The following is a 23,506-nucleotide window of genomic DNA, read 5'->3' as shown; positions in this document are numbered from 1 at the left end:
TTAAAGAAAATGAGAACCAAGATATCTCAATTTAATAATTATGATTGTGGAGTTTACACGAGAGTTTAATCATATATCCCAACTCCAACTCACATAAATTTATTTTGTGTAAAATAAATAGCAACATTAACATTTATTATTATAATTCCTTTAGAGCAAGTCCAGTGCTAAATCTAAAATAAATGTAGCTATTGCTATAATATGAAATCAAAAAGTACATTTCGATACTAAAAGAACTTTCATGCTCCAATGCATGATTTTAAAATAGAACCCAAAGAGATGTAAAATATGAACACAAGTATAAAAAGTTAAATCAAAATTGTTTTTATATTCATTTCCCTCCAAATTCCCACTTGCAGTGCCTATGTGGCAATTATAGCTACATCTATGCTTGGTTCTATATTTAGAACCAAGTATAATATTTTTCTATTTTAGCATCTCATATAACATTGCATTGGAGTGTCAAGTTCTACAAATGATGCTATATTATAGAAATAGCACCTCATATAGCATTGCATTGGACTTGCTCTTATAATGAGTGGTCATAAATAAGTGTAATTAAAATGCAAATGTATTAATTACTAACACTTAGTATTTTAAATATAATAAATGACACACCACTTGGTAATTTTGTAATTACATATAACATAAGGGTATAATGGATATTTCACTACCATTTTTTTGGCTCATTTTACCCTTGGTTGCCATTTAATATATAGAAGTAGATTATAAGAAGAATGAATTTATTCTTACATTAGCAATGTTTTAACAAAAAATATAGATTTTATAATTATTTTTATGTTATATCTGTGACTATACCTTGCTGTTGATGGTAAACAAGTGCCTGGATACCAGGCGAACACGAGCTACCACAATAACAAATTGTTACTTCAACCATCGGGCAAGTCAGTTATTGAGAAAACATGTATAACATCAAAACATTACTATAAAAATTATTAAGACAAGTGCCCTAACTGTCTGGGTCTCCCTGCGTCCCTACTATTGAGTCTTTATATTGGAGTTGTTTGGAAGTTAGCTTTTTGAGATGAAATTAGTTTTTTGGATCAAATTAGATGTTTGACCAAATAAATAAGTTAATGTTGGTGTTTCGTAGTTAGCTTATTGAAATAGTTTTTTGGATCCCAAAAGCTAATTTTGAAAAAACTACTAGGAAGATCTTTTTCACTTGATGATTGGCAATGTGTCTGCGTAAAGTATAAACAGCTAATTAATCAGCTATTTACCAAACATTTTCTTCCAAAACAGCTAATTTCAATCAGCTAGTCAGAACATCTAATTCAATCCGCCACCGCTAACAGCTAACTTCCAAACAAGGTCATTGATTTTTAACAATATAATTTTGAGAAATCATATTACCGATCTTCGTTGATGTTTAAGAATATTTTATAGGCATGATTTTTTACTTCATTCGATTATCTCTAAATTCATAATTTAAGAACTGGGCACAGACTGTTGATTCGATTTGAACAGTTTCGTATTAATCTCAAAGTTCATTCTTCCGGGGACCGAAATATTTGAAATAAAATAGCACAGAGGATGTAGTCATTAATATTAGTATAGATTATCTTTAAATTCATAATTTAAGAACTGGGATATGCCGGACTTGTTTTTAGACCCAGCAACCCAAGAACAACGTTGCATCGGTGCACCACACTTCTGCAAGAACGGGTAGCCAGAGTGAAAATCCAGATGCTACAAGTACCAAACCTTGAATTTCGATTCACTTTTATACAAATCCGGGTTCATAGTACATGATAAATATTGGTCGTAAAAGAATAATCTCGACCTCGATCGATCTTCCACGTTATACAGTTCCACGTGCGCAAACAACAAATTAAACCTCCAATGATATCTCAATTACTCAGCAATCAGCACATATACAGGCGGCACTCAAAAGAACAAAAGAAGCTAACGTGTCGCACGCCAAGAGATGAATGAGTGACAGAAAGCACAAAAATATGTACTGTAGTTCCAAAGATTATTAGTCAAAGTAAAAGACAAAATAACAAAAGAGCTAGCGTGGTAAGCTTGTAGAGTTAACACCTACGCATTTGCTTTTTCTCCACTCCCTTTCGATACCCTTCTTTTGGTAATATCCCCGCCTAACTTTCAGATGATGCTCTTTTCTCGTTATTGCAACGTGTACATTCTCCATGCCGACGTGTGTAGTCTTGAATCTTGATACCGTGTTCTCATATTCAACTATTCATCATTGATTGAGAAATAAAAAATAAATGATAAATGATTAAATTTAACGAGTTAAGATATAAGAAAACGTCATGTTAAAATCATCACACTATTTCGGAATAAACTTTATATTTCTAGAAATAATGCCGCTTTATATGTATAATTTATTAATTAATTAACCGGTTTAAAATGAAATTAGTGAAAATTTGATTTTAAGTCTAGTAAATGTCCAAAATTTAATATTTTATCATTACAGTCACGACTATTTTGAAATGCTGAATTTGTAAATATTAAATTCGTGAAATGCATTACAAATTTATACTACATCTTTCTTTGTAGAAAAACTAATGCAATTGGTAGCTGGATTTCGACTTTTAGACCACTAAACATAACATAAAACGTTATTCACAAGGATATTTTTTTTTATATAGCATCATTTTAAAATCGTTTAAATTTGTGATATTAAGTATATCCACGTTTACGTAGCACGTGTCGCATTGACTGTGTGCTGTTTTTGTTGTGTTATGACTTATGACCGTGGTTCATGCACTTGGACTTTGGGCTTTTCTTTTAACCCACTGGATAAGGTCGGCCGCCCGATTATACCCATTCATTTATATCCGTGTCCACAGTTTCACGGTGATCGACTCGTAAATGGGCCCACCTTAAATTCAAGAAAACGACCCAATATTTATCTCCCCGTACACATGTTGTCTATATAACAACGTGCTGATCATGCAACTTTAGAAATCAACCGAACTAACATTTGAAGAATTTTAGTTCCCTCCCAAGTCATAACATCATCATCTTCATTCTTTCTCTCTTTGGAAATCAAGAAAAATGGGTGTGCAGCAAACAGACCCTCTTTCACAGCTAAATTTGCCGGCCGGTTTTCGATTTTATCCGACCGACGAAGAGCTTATGGTTCAGTACTTATGCCGGAAAGTTGCTGGCCAACATTTTTCTCTTCAGATTATAGCTGAGATTAATCTCTACAAATTTGATCCCTGGGTCTTGCCGAGTAAGTTTTCAATCCCATTCTTATATTTATCACTCGTTTGTCATAATAAATCAAATTGTGTATCAAACAGCATTAAAATGTCATGTCGCCGTTAGGGACGGATTTAGAAGTCGAATCTTGAGATACCAAACAAATTGTTTTGTCCCCCCGAAACTTTTACCGCATCCAACCGTGGTCACCGTAACATACTCCGTCTCTTTTTATATGTTATTTTTTAAAAAAATTGAGCATGAAAATGATATTTGAATTTTCTGTTTTCTTGTATATCTTGATAATTGCAGTAGATTAAGTGAAATTGTGTAAATATGTATATAAGTTAAATATTTGAAATTGTATTTGAAAATTATTTCTCAATTCGGTTGTATACTTCTCTACTATGATCGGATCGTTGAAACTCAATTTAATCTCTCTTCATTTCGGTTATTCAGGTAAAGCAATGTTTGGCGAAAAAGAATGGTACTTTTTTAGTCCAAGAGACAGAAAATACCCCAACGGTTCACGTCCGAACAGAGTAGCCGGTTCGGGCTACTGGAAGGCAACCGGAACTGATAAGATTATAATGAGTGAAGGAAGAAAGGTTGGAATAAAAAAAGCTCTGGTTTTCTACATTGGCAAAGCTCCCAAAGGAACAAAGACTAACTGGATCATGCATGAGTACAGACTTTCCGAGCCCCAACGAAGAAACGGAAGTTCAAAGGTACAATTTTATTTTCCTGACTTCTTAAAAGTCTGGCCAAACACCACACAAATATTTGATCTACACTTAAATGTTGAAATGATTGCGATTTTTAATCTAATGATGTGCATGTACATTTTTTTTTTGATCGAACAGTTGGATGATTGGGTACTATGTCGAATTTACAAGAAGAATTCAAGCGCACAAAAAACATTAGCGGCTACAAATGCAAGTACCGAACATAGTCATAGTCACGGTTCCTCGTCTTCGTGTTCTTCTCAGTTCGACGATGTAATGGAATCATTGCCTCAGATCGACGAGAGATTTGTCGATCTTCCTCGAATGAACTCTCTCAATGACTGGGCAGCTATAGCCGAACAGCTTGCTGGAGCTCCTGTAGGAAATCAAACTCAAGCCCTGAGCAGTAACAACAATAATAATCAGAACGACTTGTACTTCCCCTGTAATTTAATTTCACGGCCTGGTGGTTTTGAAGCGAGATTTAAAACGAGTATAGAGGAAGAAGTTGAGAGTGGATTCAAGAATCAAACTTCAGAGTTCATGAGCTTCAATGGTTATTCCCAGTGTTTTGGGAATGACAGGCTTGCTATTCGGTATCCGAATTTACCTGGGAATGTCGGATTCAGACAGTGAAAACTCGGAAATGTTGGAAATAAAAATGAAATCATGGTTATGGATTAAGCTGGCAAAAGGTGGAAGATGTAAATTTCCTTGGATTTTTTGGTTGGACACTCCTTCCATTGTAAACAAGGGATAAATTTTGTTGCATCTTAAAATGTTCGAGTCCCATATAAAATGATGGAGAAGTTGCAACTTTGAACTTTCGGAACATGCTAAATGGTTCTAATGGAGTTTCAATAAATTTGTTCCAAAAGTAGTTCATAACTTCGGAAAATAACAAGAAATATATTTTAAATTAGTTTTTCATTTTGATCTTCTACCCAAAATTCATCAAATTTTTGAATTATACTTGTGTCTTGTTTAAGAACTTGAATTTCATAGTGAATTTGATTGAATTTCATATTTGAATACACATGAAAAAATTAAATTTGAATTTCATTTTAAATCCAAAATTTAAAATACTATAATATAAAAGTGAGAATTTGAAATGACACATCAAGTTATTTGAAATCTAAAATTACTTGATTGAATTATATTCTCAGAAGTTACAAAGAGGATAAAGTTAAATGGGCCAACATAGACACGAAAACGCTACAAAACTTTTAGTTCATTTTTTACCCGGCCCATAAGAGACGAGCTGCTCCGCAGCCCAATATATGACGAAATTGCTTCCTTCTCTTTTTATGTTAAAATAAAATTATTTTGTCCATCCTCTTTTACATGTTCATTTTATTTTTTGAAGAGTTAAATTGACCAATTTTTGACTGACAATAAAAATTATTTATTCATTAATTTTAAAATCTGAAAGTTGCATATTAAAATTTAAAATAGACTAAATATATTTTTTAATGATATAATTTTTATAATTTCTCAATTATATAATACATGTAAATTTGAGTCAAAATATAATCAATTTGACTGGTCAAAAGTAAAAATAGACATATAAAAAGGGACGGACGAGTATTTAAGGGGCCGTTTGAACAAGCTTAAAAAAGTGATTTTTTGCTTAAAGTAAGAAATCACTTTTTAATATAAAGTGAGAAAGAAGTAAATAAGTTAATAAAGTGTTTGAAAAAGAAGTAAAGCTCTGAGAGAAGTTAGCATTCTCACATTTTTAAAAATGTTTCTACTTATTTATAGAAATAGGTCAAGAAAAGCAGAAGATACTTAAATATATGCACGTTCCACTCAAATTATTCGCATTTTAAAAATGTAAGATACAAACATCAGAAGACAGAACACATTATAAATATTATATTTACTTTATTGTGGTCATAACTTTGATGCAAGTCAATAAATAAAAAATTAAAGATAAGAGTTGATAATGTCCGATGACAATATTGCTACATATAATTATTCCCCATCCTCATTCACCCTTCTTTTCAAAAAGTGATCTATCAAAATTAAAAGGACCAATTTCAACCAGGTATGTCGTTTTTGTATAGAAAAAAGAGAGCCAAGAATTTACAAAGTGAAAAAAGAAAGATAAGAAGTGTGCATGCTTCGTAAGATTAAGTGGACATTTGTTATTATTGACTCCAAAGTATTACTCCCTCCGTCCCACCAGTATGTTTACGTTCACTGTTTGCATGCATTTTGAGGCTCTTATAAAGTATAGTTTAATAATGTTTTTTTTAAATTTTCTTTTTTTGAATAAAAGTTTAAACGTCAAACTTTTTTTTCAGGATTTTTAAAAAAATAAATATATGATGTAAGTATACTTTATAGGAGCCTTAAAATGCGTGCCAAAAAATAACGTAAAGAACCTGGTGGGACAGAGGGAGTACATGTTTCTTGAATTGTCAACAAGTCAAATCCGATTGCAATAAAATCAAGATCATTGATGGAAATGATCGTTGTTAATATCAGAGTTGTTTTGTGATGAATATGCATGCAATACAAGTATACAAGTAGTGATTAATGTCCCGCTTGTTTTTACTCGAGCCCTTTCAACTAATTTTTCGCAAAATCTTATAATTATAATTATATATATATAAAAGATTTCTTAATATCTACATTCTTTTCAACTTAAAATACACCTACAAAAACCTAAAGTGACAGATGGCGTATAGGTGAACTCAAGCACCTAAGGTATCACTTGTATAAATGACACTAAGAAATAAATAAAATATTAAGACCAATTAATAAATAAAATATTAAGACCGTTAATTGATCGTCTACTATGATATATTTTTTTTATCATATTGACAGAATTTTAATTGGAAGTACTTACACATATATTATAATTAAAAAATATTAAATTAATAGAAAATATATGTAATCCTTTCTAATATATATTCAACCTTTTATAAATATAAAAATTAATTTGTGATATTCAGCAAAAATTAATTAATTCGAAAATGAAAAATAATATACTATTATAGATTGAAGAGGTAAATGCAGTCATTTTTACTAGGTCTGCACATCATTTTTAATTTTTTTACACATTTTATCTTAATTTATATATATATTATTCATTATTTATTCTTAGCTAGGGATTAACGGTAGACACTTCTATACTGTGTTTTTCCGAGAGGAAGGCTCTGGCTAATAGGAGAAAATAGTTCAAACATCAAAGCACCCTTAAAAATTTCCGTGATTATAGCTGATTTTCGCTTAAACCAAATGGATCCATCACACAAATGCAACACAAGCTCGATATTAAGGAGCTTTAGTGACCAAAGTGTGGAGTATAACCAACTTAAATCATGACAATTGACCAATAATTTTGTTTTGTTAAACAAAAAAAGCAAGTGATTGTATGTGCAACACTGTGATAACAACTGCATGCGAAGCACAGCTATCACTGAAAGCTACTTACTGCCCTGGGCTCACAATATTATCTTAATTCTACTTCTGGAAAAACATCATTAGACAACTAATCCTCCTCCATCAATATTTTCAGCTCTACTTTTTTGAAACATTAGCATTTTGCTCAGCGTTATCAGAATCAGATGGTTACATGTACTTTTCGGAGCTACAAGATAATGTAATCAAGCGATCGTATTAGTACTAATTAAATTAATTACGGGTCCAGCTAAAGTAACCATTCAGTTCAAATTAGTAGTGCTAGTAAATCACTCGGCCAAACAGGGGAAGCCACGTGCACAGCAATAGTGAAGAGATGATTTTAAGTTCCAAGTGCATTGAAGGTTTTGTTACTAATGTGAATTAGTTTGGTTGTTTAGCTATAATTATCAGATATGAGATGGGCTTTTCTTTTGCTAGATATAACAAGACTTGGATTAAGACATGATTATGAGTTGTCGATCCTGATACAGTATAGTCTCGCAATCGATTAACATACAAAACATATAGCTGGTGCAGTTTGATTTTTTGATCAGCGTCTACTAGATGATTAATACTTTTCAACGTACGGTTGATGCACACGTATATTTCAATCTTCGGGCTTTCGTCAAGAAAATTTATTCAGACGAGGCTTTCTCGCGTTCTTGCAATCAGATTGATGAGAGTACCGGAACGAGAATATAAATTATATATTATGATCAGACGAAAAATATGAAGTTCGAAGCCAAATATGTTACCGAATCAGAAATTGTACATATTTCTGGCAACCTTTTACTAATTTTATGAACTGAACCGAGGCCAAACTGAATTTCAAAAATGAAGCATAGACAATGCAGATTTAAAATAAAAACACATAAATGTTTCATCACCGTGTGTATCCTCTATAAAGCTACAAAATCTTGATTTTTCTAGCTAAAGATATTAATTTCCATCGTAAATTTTCTAGTTTAAACTTCCAACCTCGACATGTACGAATCCCAGATAGTACTATCAAACTAAAAAGGGAGAACTATACGATCAGTGTTAATATCAAATAGCATATACATGGTAGATGGTTCGGAGACTCCGGATACCTGACAATCGAATGTCAGGATATGCTATCAGCAAAAACGCCTTATAATTTATTTTTTTTCCATCAAATATATGTTAATTAATAATAATCGATGATTATGAATCGAACACCTTGTTCATATACACGCGCGCACACCAGAAACTAGGTTTAGTACTGTTTTGTGCACGTGGGTGCGTGAACAAAAGTGTGCATAGTATGGAGAAGCATACCGAACAAATTGGGGGATTACGTAAGGCGGTGAGAAAATTATTCGAAACAGATTATTAGTAGTGAGGTTAAGGTCACATGTAGATGTTAGGGTCATGCAATTGTGACTTTGCCTAAATCTGTTATGAGTTCGACAACGTACACCTTTCTTGTGGCGTATATTTTGGACCTGTCTTTTAATCCTTGTTTGGCATTTTACTTGATAATACAAGCAAATTCATGAACTAACCCTAATATCCGTTTTCCATTACGAGAAATTTTATTTGCAATATGCCTAACTTCGATGCCTTAATTATGTGCGAGTGTGTGTGAAATTACCAACCGGGGAGAAACGAGGGTTTCGTGAATAGGGCAAGTCAGCGAGGTATATATGAATTTGATCAAGTGATGCGGGACGGTTATATTTAGGGGCAAGTAGGAATTTAGCCAGCTCCAAACATGAAAATGGTCTTCCCTGCCTCTCAAGATTGTTAGGATTTGCCTGTCCAGAAATTCGCAAGCTTTGGGTTTAAATTGCATGAATCTGCAATTTATGTGATAAGAGTCACGGATTAAGTCTTCTGCAACAAGTTAAAAAGATGTACATGATTCAACTTTTTTCCACTCCAACTAAAGTAGACAAAGTTTATTTAATCTTATTTGAGTTCTTATGACAAAATCTATATGTCAAGTAATTAAAAATATATAATAAAAAAGTACACCCTCGAGGTTGTTTACATCACATAGAGAGTTCGACGCCTATTTTAAGACTCATATGCTCATATAGAGTATAGAATCATAAATTATTTTCAATTCTTTTCTTCTCAATAAAATATAATATTTAAATTTTATCAAGAACTTATTTTAAATATAAGTTACGAAATTATATATTATAGTGATTTTAAAATATTTGTCAAGTAAAAAGAAAAATATTAAATAAATGATAGGGATGAGTGAATACATATATTCTCTTTTGAAATGTATCTTTAGAACTTAAAAATTATATAAGAAAATTATATATATATATATATATATATATATATATGCCAACATTCCAGAGAGGGACTCCTTATATGGAGTTACATAGTGCGTCACTATAAATCATCAATTTTATTATAAATTCTGTTATAGAATACATATAAAACGTGATTTTAATATAGATTACTATAAAATAAATATATTTTAAGTAATTTAACACTTAAAATTTGATTAAAAAGTATATTCTCAAAACTGATTCTACAACAGAATAATTCTGGATGATTATTATTCTGTTATAGAATCATGTTGAGATATTGCATAATTTTAGATGATCTTTAGAATAAAAAAATTGTATAACTTCGTTTTCGGTTTAATAATCAAAATTTGAAATTATATTTCATAAAAAATATAATTGAATATATATTATGTATATATTTATAATGGTGTGCTACGTAACTCCATATAAGAGGGTATGCTATGGAGTGCTACCCTCTATATATATATATATATATATATATATATATATATATATATATATAACTTGATTAGTTTAATTATTAAAAGACAAACTACGATAAGACCAAAAAATTGAAAACAGATTATATGATTTTTTAGTGATTATAATTTTTTGTAATTATGAAGCGAATTAAGGACACCGGAGATGCGGTTACTCAATTTGAGGTCTAAGTACTCAAGTCACACTAAACCCTAAACCTTTCTCCACTTAATCTGCTCCCACAATTAAAGACAAGTTAATTAAAACCTAGGTTGACTTTGAAGTTATTGTACAGCCCTAGCTCTCCCAGTTTTTATTAATTTCTGTAATTTGACTTGAGCAAAATGATTATGCAACCCACATGATGGGTAGTACAATAGTATTCAAAAGGAAAGATTTCTTCTTATGATCGATTGTTGAATTGTACTATCTCCATCCCAAATTATATGAGATAGTTAACTTTGCTCCTTAAGATACATTGATCGTATAGTTCTGAAATTTATTTTTGTAATTTATTTTTGTAAATAAAAATTTCATATTTACATTTTTATTTGGAAAAATAAAATTTCAAAAATAGGTAATGTAGCTATGCGGTCAGTGAACATAAGATATATATATGTTTTTAAAATAATTGTTGTTTACAAATATAGATTCTTCCCGAGCATACTCAAATAGTATCTTGGTCTGAGCTAGTTTAACTAATCTATTTTTCAAAAGTTGAATATTTGAATTTAATTTGAGTCATAAAATGAGTCAAAAATGTCATATATTTCTGAATATATGATTTTATAATTATAATAATTTCAAGCTTAAATTAAAAAAATCCTGTAACGTTTAACAAAAAAACATAAAATTGAACCTAGTGAATTTTCAATAAAAATTGATTAATTCATTCACTTGGGAAACACCAACGTTAATATATATGTTGAGCTGCGCATGTATAGTGCAACCAAATATCTGACGAAAAGACTTTCATGGGACGCAGAAATTGATTCCACGTACCGAACCCCATACATATAATCTCCACTGATGAGTGCATCTTTCCCACCCGCTTTATCCTTGTTTCTTTAGAATATCATACAATCATAGTTTTCATAATCATGGGATATTTTTCAATGATATGCCCTACATATATATATTATTAAACCGTCATATCCCGTTGCACAAAATCCACACTTTATCCACCCATTCTATTTCAATGAATCTCTGAAATGCTGAAATGTGTTTACAATGCGAATACACTACAAAACCTCAACAAGAATTTCGGATGCGGGATCCACAGAATCTCATGAGATATGCAGCAAACTAAAGAAATTATGTATCAATCGTTTGGTGGTTGAAGATCTTAAGTGATGGGATATCCTATTCCTCTCCGGAGTCTAGTCGGTCCCCGATTTAATTATTCGCTCATTTTGAGATTTATTAAAGATGGAAACATCGACATGTGGAATTTTTTAAATTTATGATAATTCGGGCCCATTAAGTTGCGATAAGGTACTAGTTTCAAAAGATTAGTTGTGAACAATACATATTGGTCTAGAGGAAGCTAAAATAGATGGTTAGGTGAGCTAAACATGTCATTTGTATAATGTTAGCAGACTAAACAGAAAGAGATTAATGAGAACAAATTCGTATTACTGTACGTGATTAAGGTGTAGTGAGCATCATGTGTGGGGTTAATTTGTGCTGCTTTCTATCATTGTTCATTTCTACCCAAAAGTGACACAAGCGGGACCCACGATACCTACCTACAGCAGATCGGCCCTAGTAATGTCCCAGCCCCTCTGCTTATGCAACGGTTCTCAACTGTTCTTTATAGTATTACACATGTAAACGGCGTTTCCCCATAAATGGATCCTATTTTGCAAAAAAATACTCCCTCCGTCCCACCAGGTTCTTTACAGTTACCTCTTTTGGACGTCCCATCCATTTCTTTACATTACAAAACTTTCCCAAAATAGTTAATGGGTCCCACCACTTTATCACTTTTCCTTCCTTTTCACACTACTTTTACTCCACTATCTCTCTTTTATATATTAAAAATCGATGGGTCCCACTACTTCACCCACTTTTCTTCCTCTTTTTCACTACTTTATACATATTTCTTAACCTCCGTGCCCAAACCCAATGTAAACAATTGGGTGGGACGGAGGGAGTATATTTTTAACTTAATGGTATTATTTGTTTCAAATTTAGATCACATTTTTTCTTTAGCATTTGATTAGATGTATAATAGCTCCAAATCATACTGGATTCAACAGTTCAATCACAATTCCGTTCTTTTTATAAATTTATTGACTTTAATTATATTTAAACACGCTAACTGGTTAATGTGGGATGTTAAAAAAACATGATTTTGGAGAAGTAGAATTCTCATCGATCCTACAAATAAATTTATATATTTTGGATAATATCTTAATAGTTTCTGCTAAATTAAATTAGATTCTCTACTGAATCTCTGAAGTTCTGATTAAGTTAGATCTTGAAAGAAATCTAACGGTTTGGATCCATGACTTGATGTATTATAGATACAAAATTACTGCAATTAAGTACATAATTTCAAATAATTTGATTAAATTATTTTTTTGATTTTTGTATACAAAATATTCAATTAGATATTCTTAAATATATTAGACTCTCCGTGAATAACTTGCGGCACCGAGACATGATCATCTATTTCTGGTCAGATTCATTTATATTAATTAAATTAAATCTTAAACTTTTAAAAAATTAAATAAACTCTCACTTTTTTTTTTTTGTCATAAAATTAAATCTAACTTGATTTCACAGAAGGTGCCATCGGCATCCCGCAGCAGAAGGTGGTCAAAAGCAACGGGGAGCAGGGGGGAAGCGGTGGTTAAAAGATCTGGAGCCGTCATTGGATGAGATTAGAATAGACCTTAACATCCTACTCCGTCCGTCTCAATCAATTCTATACAGTTTCCTTTTTGGGATGTCCCATCATTTCTATACATTCTCAAAATAGCAACTTTTTATAATATAAAACTCTACTCCACCCACTACATTCTCTCACTATCTCCATTTTATAATAATAAAAACACTATTACACCCACTACTTTCCTCCACTACCTCAAATCTATTATTAAAAAATATGTGGATCCCACTATTTTACCCACTTTCCATCTAACTTTACTTATTTCTTACACTTTTTATTGTTCTCCGTGTCCAATCCCAATGTATATAATTCATTGGGACGGAAGGAGCACGTAATAAGTTGATGTTTTTGGTGCCATCTGCGTTACAAAAGTGTGACACTTATGTATCGTAAAGTTGTTTTGTTCCCGCCCCTAGACTTTTACTTCCTCTGTCCCTCTCATTTCTTTACAGTTACTATTTTGAGATGTCCCTCTCATTTCTTTACGTTACTATAAATAGTAAGTTTTTCCCATCATTACACCCACTATCTTCCTCTACTATCTCATATTTAACAATAAAAACTACTATTATACCCCCCTACTTTCCTCCACTATCTCAAATCTACTATTAAATATTGGTAGGTCCCACCATTTTACCCACTTTTCATCTAACTTTACTCATTTTTCATACATTGTCTTGGTCTCCGTGTCCCCCTCCAATGTAAACAATTGAGAGGGACGGAGGGAGTATCTTTTAACCACTTTTTTTTTTGTTACTTGCTGTGTTGCGCTGTGGTCCCCACGCTCGCCTCACCACGTGTCGATCTCTCCCTTGCCCTATGCTCTCCATGCTTCTCTAGATTAATTTGCCTGGTTATTACCTTATCAACCCCGTAAAATTGCTATATACCTTCGTTTTTTAGCCTCACACAAAGAAAAATTTAAAGTCAATCCGTTATCCTCATCGTGTAATGACTAATCTGCCCCTATATATCCTGCATGGCAAATTAGCAATATGCTTGCCTCTTCCTGCTCCCTGCCAATCAAAAGTAGGGGTAGTATAGTCTACTAAAATTTGAACGTGTTTTTTAAATATTTAAAATAAACTCTAACAATTAAAAATAATTTTAATTTCTGAAAGAAAATATATGAAAGTAATATATGAGATATAGTTTCACGTTATTTTAAAAAATTTCTCACTAGTTTCAAAAAAAAAAAATCTTACTAAAAATCTAGTGTCTAAATTTTTATTTAAAATAAATTTTTTAAAAATAAATGATGAAATAATATTTTTAAAATACATGTAATACAAAAAAGGTTCGGAAATGAGTGAAACGGAAAGATTAGATATTTATTAAATTAACAGAGAATGAGAGAAGCGAAATAATTAAGTTTTAAACAAAATTGCATTGTACTGGATTAGTGGTGTTATCCTATGTTAGTACCTGGTCCCAATTGCCGTATAAAAGATTAGCTAAGCTCTATGATCAACATTTCTTAATGCTACCCCCTCAACATATCTCTCTCCTCTCCGAAAAATTAGCTCTGTAATTTCATTTTCATTTTCAAAACCTTGCGACATGTTCTTCATTAGACCATAAAAACTTCAATCTCTAATAAATTATATTATTACTCTATAACAGATTTTTAATACTGAATATTTTAATGGAGAGTACGGATTCATCAGCAGGGTCTCAGCAGCAGCCGCAGCTCCCACCGGGGTTTCGCTTTCACCCTACCGATGAAGAGCTCGTAGTTCACTACCTCAAGAAGAAAGCTGCCTCTGTGCCGCTCCCTGTGTCGATCATCGCGGAAGTCGATCTTTATAAATTCGATCCATGGGAATTGCCAGGTTCATTTGATCACTGTGCTTTCGTTTAAATTTGTCTATAAACATATAGGAAACTTGTTTTATGTGTATAGAGTTGGATTCTGTGGAGATCCAAAAGTTTGAGTATTTTTATTTTTTTTTTATAGTGGTTGGGCAAATATTTTTCTTTATAAAATATCTGATGTTCATGTTGTCATGGTTTGGAATAAATAGTTATGGTGTAACAAATTTGCAGCCAAGGCTTCATTCGGAGAACAAGAATGGTACTTTTTCAGCCCAAGAGACAGGAAGTACCCTAATGGCGCGCGGCCGAACCGCGCGGCCACTTCAGGGTATTGGAAGGCCACGGGAACTGATAAGCCGGTGCTGACCACCACCAGCTCCGGAGGAACTCAGAAGGTAGGTGTCAAGAAGGCTCTCGTGTTCTACGGCGGAAAGCCACCAAAAGGGATTAAAACTAATTGGATCATGCATGAATACCGTCTTGCTGATAACAGTAAGTCGACGAATATGAAGCCTCCGGGTTGCGACATGGGAAATAATAAAAAAGGATCTTTGAGGGTAAGTATATACGATTCGATTGGTTTTCACAACTTTGGGATTTTTATTTTACTTTATTTTATTTATCTGATTTGTAATTTGGGGTTGATTATTTGATCGTAGCTTGATGATTGGGTGTTATGTCGAATCTACAAGAAGAATAATAGCCAGAGGCCATTAATGGAACATGAAAGCTGTGAGTCGATGAACGAGATGGTATTCGCATCAATACCAGGAGCATCCTGCTTACAAATTGGGCAACAGCATCCAAAGCTCATGGCTGGCCTAAAGGCCTCAACAACTACTTCTTACAGTGCAATGCTCGAAAATGAACAAAGCATGTTGCACAATATGATCAACAACAGCGACGCCTCCATCTCTTCTAAGTCCCACCTCTCTCTGCCTTCTCCTAATAATCAAGTCATGTCCATCAAACGCTCCATGTTCTGGGATGAAGACGGGTCAGGCCCGTCTTCGACACACAAGAGGTTCCTGACCGACCACCAGGAAAATCAGGAAGACGGAAGGACTGTGCAGGATGATAGTGGCTCAATGGCCAGCTTTTTAGGTCAGTTTCCGCAGACTCCACAGGCGCTGCAACAGGCGGCCATGCTGGGAAACGTTGGCGATGGGGTGTTTCGACAACAGCCTAATTACAATCAGTTGCCAGGCAGCATGAATTGGTACTCCTGAATCCATCACTTAATTTTATAAGACTTAAGTGGCTTATAAGCGAAAACAGGAGTACACAATTTTCATGCATGCCAGTCCTCTTATGTTCTATGAATATATAAATCAAACGCATATAAACAAGTTTGTGTAGAGATGCCATATGTATACAATATTTTCTGGGTTGTCACTGAACTTTTACTATTAGATTGAGTTAAGCATGCAGAGCCTTGGTTGAGGATTATGTGTACTATATGAGGATTGATCCATCCATATACATTCATGTAGAATATTATATTATACAACAGATATAAATTTCTAACTAAACATTAAGGTCTGTTTGCTTCACCTACTTATTGATGATCTGCTGGCAACTGATTAGCTTAATGCATGTGAATGTTCTTCTGAATTAGCAGCATAATCTAGTTTAGCATGCATGTACAAGAGCTGGCTGTTCATAAAAACAACAGAATGATGAATGTGACTACTATAAATACACCAGCATAACCTAAATTATTCATGATGCTAAACAATGCCAGAATTATATATGTACAAAAGCACACAGAAACTACATATATATTTCTGCTATAATGTTCAGATTTAATTCATTTATGAATACGTATCTAGTGTGAAAAAAGAAATTAAGATACATTAGTAGTCATCCTAATATTAATGGCGTTGATTTTTAATACTTTTGTGATGACCTTAAATTAAATTATGCCAGGTTCTTGTTTGAGCCTTAATGACTCCGCTGATATACTCTAATAAGTAGTTACGCAATGGGGGTATGAACTTAATTAATATATGCTTGTGCAAATGGAACTGATTTTAATAATCGTACATGTAACATTTTAATTTAAAATCGACTCTCCCTTGCTCAGCTTGAAGAGAGAGTATAATTTATTTACAAGAGTCGAACTCATAGCTGTTGATTTACTGATTTACATCATGAAAAGAGACTGATCGGAAAAAGAAAGCTAAAACCTAAAAGATAAGAAAAGAAGCCAAGCTGAAACGTCGTTTCGATCTCAAAGCTTGCTGACTTAATCTCATCTTAATTCTACTAAACAAATATAAAATATAAAGATAAGTATCTCATGTCGTCAGCTTTCTATCAGGAAGCTCTAGAGAGATATACAAATCCCTCCAATAATTTACTGGATTATCTCTAAGCTGTATCTTAATTATTACTGGATTATCTCGACAATAAATCTAATGAAAATTAGCAGATCGGTAGGCCTAGTATATTCGATTAGCAAAGAGGAGTGAGTTGTTGACAACAAGAAAGGCTTCGGCTTTGTCTCCTCTTAATTGACTTGGGGACCATCAAATCATGCACAAGAAAGAATCATTATCTCTTAACCACACAATTAATATACACATGTATCATGTATGTATTTAAATATTGTTGATTAACTTTCCATTTTAAGTAAAGATTGAAAAACCACCGTGATACGTTTCATATCATTAGTGGCTTGATTTGGCATTAAGATAATGCGATTATAATGCGCTGAATTTCTGTGCTTAAAATACGACAAATAATAGCATGTAAGCGTATACGTATACGTTCAATACCGAGTATGTTTACTTACGTGTGTACGTAAAATTTGCAAGTAAATACCTGATTAATTTGGTGAACAAAATAATTAATAAACCATTCGCATGCTTGGATGCATGTATTTCACCTAATAGAGACCGACACATGATCGTATACTCCCTCCGTCTCTGAAAACGATTCTCGTTTGAAATGTTGGCACTGTTCATAACATGAGACAAATTACTAATTTACGTCTAATCTATAAAATAAAATATAGTCATGAGTGATCTTGTTGGATTCGTATTTATGAGTACTTTAATACAGTGAATTTTTTTTATTTAATACTAACACAAAACTAAAAATATTATTGATTAAAAGTGTGTGTTGGCAAACGTGAAAAGTACAAATGAAAAAAATATTTAGGGACGAAGGGATTATTATCTTCTAGGGTGACTAGTGATGTGTTTGTCAAAGTTGACAAGGGCATATCGGCAGGCCAATTAATGCCATTAAATTTACGGTTTCATTTTTCAAGCAAGTGTACATTATTACAGTGTAAATTATTATAAGAGCATTTTGGATGGGTTGGTTATAATCGTTGGTTAAATCAAACATATAAGATATAATATAAAATTTGTTGAAGTTGTAAGACATTGTGTTTTAAAGATATTGATTATATTAGTTGGCTATAATCTAAAAATAATATATTATTAATATTTTATATTGTTAAAATAGAATATATCAGTTCAGTATGGTAATAAATGATGTGTAATTTTTCTACGAACAAGCCTGTAGAGGTTCGACAAAATATAGTCATTCATAGAAGGTTTGACTAAAATTATAAATTATAAATAAGAGATGAAATTGTTTGAAGTATGATTTTTTCAAGAGATTAGCTATATATTTTATTTTTAATATGCCAATTCATTTTTTAGTGAAGGGTTTCTAGTGGTCGAAGAGACTCTAACTCGAGTAAAAAAGGTCGAGTGCACTAACTAAAAGTGCATTAACCTATTAAACTTCTAATATTGTAATTTTATATAATATATTTAGCATGAAATATACTATATAATTTAACATTAGTCCTAATTTAAATTATCACATATGTAAAATCTAATAAAGTTATCATACTGCAAATAGTTCACAATTATATTAACTTATTTCTTAAGTTATACTTTGATATTCATAGGATTACATATTAAATTTATCATAATCCAGGTCACACTAACAAAATATTAAATATATATTATACTATATCATAATAAAAAAAATGTTTATAATTTGCAACACAAACTATTTGTCATGTTGTTTAATTGTCATGTTGTTTAAGATATGTTTTTTATATCAATTCTAAATTATTATTAAAAATGAAATAGAAAAACGTTTTTCTATAATGTGTCATTGGGCACCGCACATGCATGTTAACCACTAAAATTTATGAATTTGGATTGTTTTGATAATGATGATCCAACATTTGCGACATACACTGTCAAAACCATCCAAATTTATAAAATTTATAGATTCTGGGACTTAGCATATTTTCATAAAAACCTTTGTACAAACGTGGAGGTGTATTGCTCTTCTAGGACAAAAATTTTGTTATGTTTTTGTGATTATTTCTTGTTTATGTAAAAGAGATCGGTATCGAATTCGTGAATAGTGCGGGATAACACTTCCCAACCCCAAAACACATGTGCTCATCCTTAATATTATTTGAACCAAACATATGATATTTATATAGAGGATCATATTAATAATTTTGATAATCATCAATTATTAGAGCGTATTTTATAAAAATATTCTAAAAAATATAAAAATAAATAAAATAAAAGTGTTAGAAAGATTCGGCAACTATTTTAACAGTTTTATTACACATGCTCTGACAACAAATTCACAACCAGAGGTGTTCGCGAACAAACTCGAGCTCGACTCGATAAAAACTCGTTTCGTTAAGAACTCGAGCTCGAGCTCGAACACATAAATGTGTTCGTTAAAAAAAGAGCTCGAGCCGAGCTTTTAGTGTGTTCAGCTCGAACTCGGCTCGTTAAAACTCGAAAAAATGCAATATTTTCAGGATAATTTCGTAATATATATGTTATTGAACACCGAATTTAACATATATTATATCAAATTGATCAGGAGAATATTAACTATAATATGGTATTTGGCTTGCTATTTTAAGAGTAAAATAGCGGTTTAATCTTATTTTTTCTAGCTCAACTCGGCTCGGCTCATATTTGTTTGTGAATAAGCTCGTGTTCGGCTCGTTAGTTAACGAGTTCGAGTTCGAACATAATTTTTTATTCGATAAGGAAGCTCAGCTCGATAGGAAAATATTTAAAACTCGGCTCGGTTGTGTTGGTGAATAACCTTATTCACAACACAACTCCATGTCACTATTATATTAAGGCTTTATTGGGCCCAGTCTGTATAGGCCAAAGAGTGCTAGGTGGTATCGAGAACTTCGGTTGAAAATTGAAATACACATTTTGCAGGAGCACGTACATAAAAATGGCCCATTAAGACTTAGCGCCACTTTGATATTTTAACGACCCATCTAGTATTATTACGAGTTCACGACAGTAACTAGTAACTACTCCCTAGTTACATAAAATAAACAGACTTGAATTATTATTATTTTTTTAAAAAAAAAAACGCCAAAGCAAGAATACGAATCAAGAAACCTTATGAATACGATGTGTGTATTAAGCATTTTGTTGTACTGAATTGATTTTATGGGAATTTCTTATGCATCATAAAACTATTCATGTTGTTGCAAGGTCGTCTGGAATTTTTTGAGATCTGTGCTGACTTTAAGAATGAGAACCTTCCAAATGATAAAACAAAATTATAATATATTTAAAGTAACTAGATATCAGAAACAACATTAGACTACTATAAATGAAAAATAGTTTGTTTTTTCAGTAATTAGACTTAAATATGTGTGTGGCGGTCTGGGATTTACTGTTTGTACAGTGTACTAAAGAAGGAAAGGAAGAGACGTGCATGGTTGGGTCTTGGGAGTTGAGAATTGATAAGTGTTTAAATAAAATAATGATAAAAATTAAAGAGATATTAATATTACATTATATTTATCATGAGTATACCAAAAGATAGAAAGAAGTGGTCATAAATTGGGGGTCCTAAATTTTCATGGGTCGTGTGCTGTTGCACTTGTTGTACCCCAAAACCGGCCCTGTGTTGTTGGATATATTAGCTTGCATTGTGATTCATCGTTTCTGATATTGTGTAATTTTACAATGTATTTTAGCGTAATATCAACACGAAATTATTGTGTATTACGGTCATTATCATTTCTGCTGACAATTTGTTGAAACAATTAAATCCGGAGATGTCGAAAAAGCTTGTGATACGTGAACACAAATTTTCGAGAAGTCATTATCCTTTCCGTCCTTGCAGAGTTGCAGTATCGTCACTTCTGCAGTTTCTAAAGAATTAGCAATCCCTGTTCTAGAGAATCTTGCAGTTTCTAAAGTCGCGGTGCCTAATTCTGTCAAAAAAAACATTTCATTCTGAGATATGTCGACTTCTTATTCTTCTGGACCTCATATTTTCCAGCCAGCTACCTCAGGTGATAAGACTTCCATACCTAAGATCGTGGATGTTAAGCTAGAAAATCTCAGGTTAATACTTTGCCCAAGACGCTCTTAGATTTGTGGATGCAGTCACGTCGGAGCCTCATATATGCTGATATCAAACTGTGATATCGGCAAAACGATGCCAATTTAAAATTTAAAACGTCGGAGGCACATGACACAGTGGCTATATAAGGACTTGCGCTGAGCACGGAAAAGAGAGAAGATAATAGATACATACACTCTGTAATAAATATAGATATACTCGGATCCAGCAATTTGCGATTTGCAAATGTAGTATTACTGGTATTAAAGTTACGACTCTTATAATAAATATGGAGTTTTTTCAGAATATACTCCTGTTGTTGTCTGTTCTATGGGACATAAGTTTAGAATTGTCTTGTGTACAATGTATTTGGATTTCGGAAATGAATCTGTCTGCTTAATGCACCATTACTGGTACCCTGTTTCTTTATCCCATTGCAAGCGACTGGAAAAATTTGCAGAATGATGAGCGGTAGTGTCGCGACAAAGTAGAAACAAATATTATGATGATTTATTCCAATCCAGTATCTTGCCAATGTGTATATCTTTTTGATGAATCAAGACTTCCAGATTCGGCTAAACCTGCTTCGGTGATTAATTAACTGGTCATATGGGCTTCTGATATTTTCTTTCTCTAATAATGGGTCTAAATTTAATTGAAAAACACAATATTGATTTTTATCAAGTCTAACATTTATCTTACGAGTTTTAGTATGCTAAGAGCATCTCCAAGAGTCTCCTAAATATAATATAAAAAATGTGTCTCTTAGATTTAGGACAAAGTTAAGAGTGTAAACTCCAACAATGCTCTCTACATCTCTTCTCTATTTCATATTTTATTCATATATTGGGCTCCACTATAACAAAAGAAAGGGAAAGATGAAGGTAAATTGGAGGGAAGGATTTTTTTATTGTGAAAAAATAAGTTAGGAGCCATGTGGTGGCTCTTAACTTTGAGGAGAGAGGAGAGAGAAACAAGAGGCTCTTAGTGATTTAAGAGCCACTTAAGAGTCTCTTGGAGCAACATTTTTCCTCTCCCTCCTCAAATCTCAAGTTAGGAGCCTAAATGAAGAGCCTCTTGGAGATGCTCTAAGTTAGCAAAATCATCTGCTTCTGAAGTGTAATTCCAACAGAGTGACGTAGATGGTCCACAACAATTTAACAATAATTGAAGTTGAGTTTACAAACTTAACATATGGTCATTAGGCCATCTCCAAAAAAGCGGTTGTGATCCAAAAATTCAAATTTAGATCACCTACTGATCCAAATTCTGATCCAAATTTCTAACGAACTCCAGCAGTGTGATCCAAATTCCTTTTTGTATATTATATTACATAAATTTCATATTAAACTATATAATCTTAAATATAATATTTAATCATTATTAACTACTTATATTATATTTATAATATTTAAAACTATATATTTAAAATTTATATTTATCGTATGGTATTCTAGTCATTTCCGGGTATTGTAATTTTATTTTATGCATTTTATGTACTTTTTATTTTATGCATGTATTGTACTCTTTTTTTTAATTTTTTTGCTTTCCTATTATTTTAAAATTTTTACTAAAACATTAATGTTATTAATTATTAATTATAAACTATTATTAATTAAATATTAATAATCACAAGTTAATTTTAAATCCGATAAACGAAATATTTAGAAATAACAAAATCATTATTTTATAATAAAGTAGGTTGGATCACCACTATTCACTGATCCAAATTTGGATATTTTTTGGATCAAATTTGGATTTTTGGATCACTGCTGGGTTTGCCCTTAAGAATTGGGTTCACGATACTCCTGAACTTGATCAGCAACAATTTAATAACACTTGGAGTCAAGTTTAAAAACTTAACATACAAAGGGACGTTATGAAATTGGGTTCAAGAGTGATTATCCTCAACTTGATCCGAAGCAATTTAATAACACTTGAAGTCGAGTTTAATGAGCCTGGCATATGAAAGAACATCATGCTAAGGATATCTCCATTCATTTTCATGTAATAGGAAAAGAGTTTCTCGTCATTTGTTGAATTTCTTTCGTCCTGATGAATCGTCAAATGAAATATATCGTGTTTAGTCAGAGACATGGATTTTACGGAAATATGAGAGCTCTTCAACTTTTCATCAACACAAAAACAAAAAGGTTTAAGATGATCGCTTTGTCGAAAATCGACAGAAATGGCAGGAAACAAGGCCACAACTTTGTGTTTCACAGTTGCCACAAAAAGTATTAAGTTTAACATGCTGTTTTAATTTGCTTGAGGAATAAACAACTGGTGGTAACAATCAATGCTTGTGTTTTCGCATAATATGG

At 32.3% G+C, this 23,506-nt stretch overlaps 2 protein-coding genes across 2 annotated transcripts; both read left to right on the top strand.

Moving 5' to 3' along the window:
- Positions 1–2,944: 2,944 nt before the first annotated feature.
- On the top strand, positions 2,945–4,853 carry LOC108224587 (NAC domain-containing protein JA2). The gene is made up of 3 exons (XM_017399256.2): positions 2,945–3,229; positions 3,658–3,926; positions 4,062–4,853. Exons 1-3 carry the CDS (start codon positions 3,049–3,051, stop codon positions 4,557–4,559), a joined length of 948 nt encoding a protein of 315 aa, XP_017254745.1. The 5' UTR covers positions 2,945–3,048; the 3' UTR covers positions 4,560–4,853.
- A 9,596-nt stretch (positions 4,854–14,449) lies between these two features.
- LOC108226680 (NAC transcription factor 25) lies at positions 14,450–16,319 on the top strand. The gene is made up of 3 exons (XM_017401675.2): positions 14,450–14,815; positions 15,030–15,355; positions 15,458–16,319. The coding sequence occupies exons 1-3, from the start codon at positions 14,629–14,631 to the stop codon at positions 16,025–16,027; spliced, it is 1,083 nt and encodes a 360-aa protein (XP_017257164.1). The 5' UTR covers positions 14,450–14,628; the 3' UTR covers positions 16,028–16,319.
- Positions 16,320–23,506: the final 7,187 nt, after the last annotated feature.

Source organism: Daucus carota, chromosome 6 (genome assembly GCF_001625215.2).
Source record: "Daucus carota subsp. sativus chromosome 6, DH1 v3.0, whole genome shotgun sequence".
In the NCBI taxonomy this organism is placed as follows: Eukaryota; Viridiplantae; Streptophyta; class Magnoliopsida; order Apiales; family Apiaceae; genus Daucus; species Daucus carota.
The sequence above is the reverse complement of the archived record's forward strand: the minus strand, read 5'-3'. Positions and strand labels throughout refer to the sequence as shown.

What these genes read in the sequence shown, in the direction of transcription:
- LOC108224587 (XM_017399256.2), top strand. Translation starts at nt 3,049, where the DNA reads ATGGGTGTGCAGCAAACAGACCCTCTTTCACAGCTAAATTTGCCGGCC. An exon ending in TGATCCCTGGGTCTTGCCGA is followed by an intron (nt 3,230 to 3,657) that starts GTAAGTTTTCAA and finishes TCGGTTATTCAG; the next exon opens with GTAAAGCAATGTTTGGCGAA. An exon ending in GAAGAAACGGAAGTTCAAAG is followed by an intron (nt 3,927 to 4,061) that starts GTACAATTTTAT and finishes TTGATCGAACAG; the next exon opens with TTGGATGATTGGGTACTATG.
- LOC108226680 (XM_017401675.2), top strand. Translation starts at nt 14,629, where the DNA reads ATGGAGAGTACGGATTCATCAGCAGGGTCTCAGCAGCAGCCGCAGCTC. An exon ending in CGATCCATGGGAATTGCCAG is followed by an intron (nt 14,816 to 15,029) that starts GTTCATTTGATC and finishes ACAAATTTGCAG; the next exon opens with CCAAGGCTTCATTCGGAGAA. An exon ending in ATAAAAAAGGATCTTTGAGG is followed by an intron (nt 15,356 to 15,457) that starts GTAAGTATATAC and finishes ATTTGATCGTAG; the next exon opens with CTTGATGATTGGGTGTTATG.